Raw genomic sequence first — 6,759 nt, 5'->3', positions numbered from 1 at the left:
TTTCTTCCGCGCCGCCGCAGCTGGCAGCGCCGCGCCCTCCGATGATCGCAGCGCCGCAAACCCGCGGCGCCGCGACGCCGCCGCTCGCTCCTCGCACCGCCCGCCGCTCTGAGGGCGTCTCGCGTCCGCGGTAGGCCCGATGGGCCTCGGCGCACCATCGGCTGCGTTTGGGCAGTGCGGAGGAGGGGCGCCCGGAGCGGGGATGCCGGGCATGCCGGGCGGGGGCATGGCCGGAGGGGGCATGCCGGGCATGCCGGGCGGCATGGGGGCCGGCATGGGCTGCGGTATGGGAGGCGCCCTCATGGGCGGGCTTGGCGCCGGGCAGGTACCAGCGCCGGTGCCGGTCGGCAGCTTGGCGCGGATGGCCCAGCCTGGCGCGCCGGCAGGAGGCAGCCTCCCGAACCTGGCAGCGATGCGCTCCGGCGGCGCCGCTCCCGGCGGAGGCGCGGCGCCGGCATTGCCCGCAGGTGTGGCTTCTCCCCCCTCGCCTCCCCGTTGCAAGCCTTGTTGGTGCGTCGGAGCCGCACTTCACCGGCGCTCGTCTGCTGCAGGCTGGGTGTCTGGCCGCGACCCGCACGGCCGCACGTACTACTACCACGCTGCGACAAACACGAGCCGGTGGGAGCCTCCGCCGGCATCGCCTGTGGCCCCGCCGGCGCTTGTGGCCCCGACGCCGCCAGCCCCGGCCCCGCCAGCGGTTGCCACACCCGCTGCCATGCCCTCCACCCCTGCCTCTACGCCCGCCCCTGCCTCTGTTGCGCCGGCGCGCTCCGCACCAGCCCAACCGGCGGCACGGCCAGTGGCGGCACAGCCGGCGGCGGCTCAGCCAGCGGCGGCTCAGCCAGCGGCGGCGCAGCCAGCGGCGCAGCCAGCGGCGCAGCCAGCGGCGCAGCCGGCGGCGCAGCCAGCGGCCCCTCCTCGGCCTGCACCGAGTGGCGGCGCGGCGCTGCCTCCGGGGTGGCAGTCTGGGGTCCGTTCGTAGTGCGTGCGGCCGATGCGCCGAGGCATAGACTGAGGTCCTTGGCCCCGCCACAGGTCGACCCGAAGAGCGGCGTCACCTACTACTGCAACCCGACGCTGAACGTGACGCAGTGGGAGTATCCGACTGCCTGAGGGCCTTTCTCGTGGCAACTGAATCGCGGTTTAGGACGGCTACGATGAGGCCATCGGATGAAGTCGTGCGAGGAGGAGAGAGGGGGAGAGGCTGGTGCGGGTCGAGCTGGGTCGGATCCGGTGTCTATGCATGTAACGTGGCGGGAAAGTGGACGGCGTGCAGGTGGGGGAAGGGTCTGGGTGTGAGATATGGGAGATGATAATGGGCGCGACGTGGCGGTGCCCCGGTGTGGGTTTGGCCGAGACCGGGTGCGTGTACCTGTAAGCGTGGCTTAGTCTACTAGCGATGCACGTCTGCACGTTGCGCGACAGCGAGCGCTGCGCAAGGCCGCTGCCCGTGCCGGTGCGCGCTGAGCCCTTGGTCTGACAGCCTGACAGCAAATACCCCCGTACAGCGCATGATAGTGCGCCCTACAGCCTGAAACAGTGTTGACAGCTCCGACAGCACTGTGTACACAGCTCCGACATGGGATGGTCATGCCTCATGGGTCTCTCTCTCAACCCTCCCGCCCCACCTCTGGCTCTGCGGACCCGCGGCTGTGCTACAACTACAGATGAAGCTACCAGCTAGCCTTCTGGGGCCCTACAGCCATATGCCTACGGCGTCTGGGTGGGGGTGGCCGCCGCCGTCTGTGCCGCGCCTGCCGTCGCCGCCGCCTGCGCCTGCGCCGCCATCTGCGCTCCCCAGGCGGACCCCTTCTGGCAGAGTAGAGGCTAGAGTATGTGTAGTAGAGTCCTGCTGGTCTCCTCTTGATAATGTCATAAGTGTGGATGGTGTGTCAGAGCCTGACAGCACCCCGACAGCACCAACCGACAGCACCTGACAGCACCGGCGTCTCTGACAGCAGCAGCAGCCCGACAGCTCTGACAGCTCCGACAGCGTCTGACAGCAACACCCGACAGCTCCGACAGCACCCGACAGCTACGGAGCCCCTCTGATGTCAGACACGCACCCGACAGCACCCGACAGCACTGACAGCACCTGACAGCTGGTCTGACAGAGGCACCTGACAGTGCCTGACAGTGCCTGACAGCCTGACAGATCACCTGACAGGTGACAGCACCTGACAGCCTGACAGCCAGGGCTCAGGGTGCGCGTGCGTGTGTGTGGTGCGTAATTCCCTTTCCCCCCCTCGGAGCTCGGAGAGGGCCGGACAGAGGCGCGCGCTGTGCCCCATGTGCCATGAGGAGCAGGACCGCGTCGGACGAGCCGCTGTTCCAGGAGGCGTGCTCGATGCGCACGCCGTTGAGGAGAGTGGTGACGGAGGGCGAGAAGAGCGAGGCGAGAGGCAGCATGGTATTGAACAGTCCCGGGAAGGAGTTCTCCGAAAAGAAAAAAACCTGCGGCGGAAACACTCGCGGGAAGAGTTGCCAAAAAAACAAAAAAAAGCCGACGCGGCCACTCTCGTGCCCCTGCTCTCGTGCCCTGCTCGTGCCTCTGTGTTTGTGCGTCGCCCATCTCTCCTGGAGATGTCTGCTCTATTTGCCGCATGACTTCTTTCGATGGCCGCACGCTCGCGTCCAGCGCGGCTTCGGCCGTGCCCCTTCTCGTCCACGGCAGAAGGCGCGTCAAAGAGGGCTTGGTCGACGAGTTCAAGGAGCGTTTCTCGTCTCTCGCCGCATCGTCGACAAGACCGGGCTCGGGTATTCACGCGATGTTCGCTTTCGCCGATCATGACGACCCGCGCGTTTTCTGGCACGTTTTCTGGTCTGCGGGAGCATCCTCCTTCGCGCACGATGCGAGTCAACAGGAAAGCTTGGCAGCGTATTACGAGAGCTCCGAGCAGGATCCGGACGCGTTGGATTGCTACGGCGGGTGGACCGAGGGACTGGCTGCGGAGTCTGCAGCTAATTCGTCGGTGACATACCGATTCCACGCTCCGATGGCGGGGTTCGTCAAAGCCGACGACGCGGGGCTGATCCCGGAAGGGCCTCCTCTGTTTGGCTTCACGAAGCGATACGTCAAACCGGGCTGCATGGACGATCTCGCGTCGTCGTTTCAGACCGTGAGCGATCTTTGGCGCGCGAAGGTGCCCGGAATCTTGGGTGCGTCGGTCTCGCGCGACCCCGATCACGCGGATCGGGTCCATGATCTCCGGCTCTTTGCGAACCACGACGCGTACCTGAAACACATGGATAAATCCGACGACGCGCTAACGGCCGCGATGGGCGTCTGGTTTGCGAACTACGACACGAGCCGCCCCTTTATCGGCGAGATCTACGCGCCCGACCCGAACGACGAGCGCCTGCACAAAAGCTCGGTCACGTCGAGCCCCGCGCCGCCGATCGGGCTCACCTCGTTCCGGCTGGGCGCGCCGGAGATGCTCGGCCCGATCCCGACAGGCGAACAGCGCAAGGCCTAGGTCGCAAAGTATACTAGAGCGCGGGAGCCCCCCTCGCGCGTCCGCTTGATTCGAGCCCTGCGCCGCGTGCGCATCCGGGCTGTCCTTCAAGATCAGCGAGCTCGCTCTTCGGAGCTTGCGGTCGGCGATACACTCGGGACCCGGTGTTCGGGCGCGTGCGGGACGTCGGGCGGCTGCGGGTCGTCGGCCGCGTTCTCGACGTTCGACGATTTGCGAGAGAGCGACGACGAGAGCCGATTGATGTGGATGAGGGCTTTCGCGACAGCGACGATGACGACGAAGAAAGGGGAGGGGACGGAGGGGCGACACGCAGGAGGGGCGAAATCGCTAACGGCCCGAGCAGAGAGGGCGACGGCGGGGCACGAGGGAACAACGGAGACGCTACCGATACGCGAACCGAGGCACGGACGCCGGCGGGGACGGGGAGGGCGACAGCGACGTCGAGGTTGACGCAACCGTATCGAGAGCGCCACCCAAAGGGGGGCGGACAGCCATGGAGGTCACCGAATGGAGGGCGAACGGCACGATACGAAAAGGCAGGGCGAGGCGGATGGAGAAAGAAGTGCCGAGAAGGCCATGGTGGAGGGGAGGGACGGGAGGACGAAAGAAGGGCGGGGAGGACGAGCGGCCCGCACAGTGCTCCAAGTGCTCCAAGTGCTCCAAGTGCTCCAAGTGCTTGATCAAGCGCCTGCTGGCCATTTCGAGGCATTCGCCAAGAACGCTAGCTACATGGGAGGGCTTCGTGAAGGATGGATTGAAAAACATTCGAACAAAGAAGAGGCGACGGGAGGAACCGGCGGAGGATGCAGTGACGTGACACACACACACACACACACACACACACACACACACACACACACACACACACACACACACACACACACACACACACACACACACACACACACACACACACACACACACACACACACACACACACCGCTCACCCACGCGCACTGGGCCTTGCACTTTGAATGCCGTGGGGCTCCTGTCGTCAGACGTGGAGACGCGAGGGTTGCCCCCCCTTGCCCCACCACCTCGTGTGTGTGGAGAAGTTTACCTTACCTTACCTTACCTGATCGCGAAAAACCGGTGGGGCGGCGCACGGTGAGGGCGGAGGGGGGAGCAATATCGTGGGGGCGGCACACTAAGGACCGTGTGGCGTCATGGCAATGCCAATGGGTTAGATATTGTGTTTCATCGAGTTTCATGCGTTGATGCGGATTCTTTCCTGCGAGGTGTTTGTCCTCTCGTGCTACTGGTTGGCCTTAATGCTTAAATAAATTTGTTTAATTTTATGAACACGAGCCGAACACCAAAATAATATGGAGGTTTACTTCCTTCTCTTTTTGTCGTGCCAACGAACCTACAAGCGCGAGGGGAAAAAAAACACGCGCCCCGCAGCTCCCCTCCCGTTGCTTATTATGCACGCTGCCAACAAACTCCCGCGCCGCAGCCTCGCGCTCCCCGATCTCTCTCGGGACCAGCTGCTCGCCCTCGTCGAATCGCTCCGGCCGCTCGGCGGAAATGGGTTAGCCGTGGAGGATTACCTGCGCACCGCCAGCTCCCAGGAGCAGGCCGGCTGGGAGCCGCTCTGCAGCGATGCTGCACAGCTGCTCGCGATGGGCTCACCTGGCGAGCTCGTCACCGTGCGCACCATCGCCTCCCCGGAGGCGCAGTCGTGCCTCGACGCCGGCGAACCGGCCGACCTCACGCTCCTCTCTGACGATCAGCGTTTCCGCGTGCACACCTCGGCGATGGCGGCCGCCTCCGATTTCCTCGCGGCGCTCTTCGGGGCCGGCATGACGGACAGCACCGCACGAGAGGTGGCGCTGCGCGAAGTGACTGCGACCGAGCTTCAGGCACTTCTCGAGCTCGTCTACCACGGCGAGTGCTCGGTGCGCTGCGGCGGCCTGCCGGCGCTCCTGATCACCGCGGCGCGGCTGCAGATGCCGACGGCCCAGCGCGCCGTCGAGGGGGCCATCGCGAGCCGCCTCACCGCTGCGAACGTGCTCGATGCGTGGGAGCTCGCTGAGCAGCACAACCTCCCCGCGCTGCGCGAGGCGGCGGAGGCCCTCGGGCGGGAGACCTTCGACTTCGGTCCGCTCGACTTCGGTCCGCTCGACTCGCACGAGACGATGCACCCCGGCTACCCGCGTGACATCCCGTGCAAATGCGGACGGCTGCAATGGCTCAAGCTTGACCGGGATCGAGGCATCTCATTCGAGCGTGCGGCCGCGCACGTGGCTGAGCTCCGCCTCGCGTCGGGCGGCGGGCTGTTCGAGGGCGAGGGCTTCTACGTCTCCCACAACTCTCTGCTTGGGCGTGAGAAGGACGTCCTCGCCTACGCCCTGCTCATCTGCAAGAGTCGCCATGTCCACGATAGGAACAACGAGGTCGCATTGTTCCGCGTCTTCCGGCCAGGCATCGGACCGGGGGTAACCGTGACTCTCGCTGAGTTCACTCAGAAGTTACCGAGTGGTGTTCCACGGTTCAAGCTGATCGCCGAGGACGACCCTCAGCTGGCCGCGGGGTGGACGAGATTGTACGATGACGCGCTGAGCATATGCGCGCACGGTCCACGGTGCAAGAATGGCTCGAGATGCACTGTGGGAAAGCGCGTGCAAACAAGGAGCATGCTGATCGGCTCGGCCATTCCGCACTGTGCGCGCCCACGCCCTGCCTCGGCACCAGCGACCGGCACATGCGCACATGCCTTGCGCGCACACATTTACATTCACACAGTGATTCCTGGATTATGGCCTGTGCAGATTGGAATGAGCTCAAGGATCTGATTTCGGTGCGGGAGGTCAAGGAGTTGAAGACGGTGGCTCGTACTGACGATTACAGCGACGACTCGGAGAGCGAGGAGGAGGTGGAGGAGGTGGTCGGCACCGCCCTGCAGCTCACCCGCGCCGAGCTCGGCGGGAGGCACGTCTTTGGACTGCCGCTCAAGCTCAACGGAGCTCCAACTGAGCGAAAGCTACGGGGCCTTGAGCTTCGCCAGCCCAATCCGCAGTGCTGGCTCGACACGGGCTACCCCCTGCCCAAGCAGCTCCGCCGCGTCATGTGAGATGATGCCTACACTCATGTGAGAGCTGAAGCCGCTTCGGCATTTCATCATGGTCGTCCGCCAAGGGTCCGGGTCGCCCAAACTTCCGAAAAATGAATTTTTTCTACAGATCTTTTAGAACGAGGAGGAGGTGAGGGAAGAAGCCGAAAAGAAAAACACACCGACAATCAACAGAGAGGGTGGGCTCGGCTCTCTACAAGCTCCTCTCTT

The 6,759-nt window shown here is 64.7% G+C and overlaps 3 protein-coding genes across 3 annotated transcripts; all 3 read left to right on the top strand.

The window, feature by feature from the left end:
• Positions 1–139: 139 nt before the first annotated feature.
• On the top strand, positions 140–1,113 carry EMIHUDRAFT_108504 (hypothetical protein; the record flags this gene model as incomplete). The annotated part of the gene is made up of 3 exons (XM_005792950.1): positions 140–467; positions 552–643; positions 1,036–1,113. The coding sequence occupies 3 exons, from the start codon at positions 140–142 to the stop codon at positions 1,111–1,113; spliced, it is 498 nt and encodes a 165-aa protein (XP_005793007.1).
• Positions 1,114–2,603: 1,490 nt separating this feature from the next.
• On the top strand, positions 2,604–3,476 carry EMIHUDRAFT_108503 (hypothetical protein; the record flags this gene model as incomplete). The annotated part of the gene is made up of 1 exon (XM_005792949.1): positions 2,604–3,476. The coding sequence occupies one exon, from the start codon at positions 2,604–2,606 to the stop codon at positions 3,474–3,476; it is 873 nt and encodes a 290-aa protein (XP_005793006.1).
• Positions 3,477–4,801: 1,325 nt separating this feature from the next.
• EMIHUDRAFT_222694 (hypothetical protein) lies at positions 4,802–6,549 on the top strand (the record flags this gene model as incomplete). Its single annotated transcript, XM_005792948.1, has 2 exons — positions 4,802–6,060; positions 6,222–6,549. The coding sequence occupies 2 exons, from the start codon at positions 4,802–4,804 to the stop codon at positions 6,547–6,549; spliced, it is 1,587 nt and encodes a 528-aa protein (XP_005793005.1).
• Positions 6,550–6,759: the final 210 nt, after the last annotated feature.

This window comes from Emiliania huxleyi (genome assembly GCF_000372725.1).
Source record: "Emiliania huxleyi CCMP1516 unplaced genomic scaffold EMIHUscaffold_104, whole genome shotgun sequence".
In the NCBI taxonomy this organism is placed as follows: Eukaryota; Haptophyta; order Isochrysidales; family Noelaerhabdaceae; genus Emiliania; species Emiliania huxleyi.
Note: the sequence above shows the minus strand (reverse complement) of the source record. Positions and strands in the feature narration are given on the sequence as shown.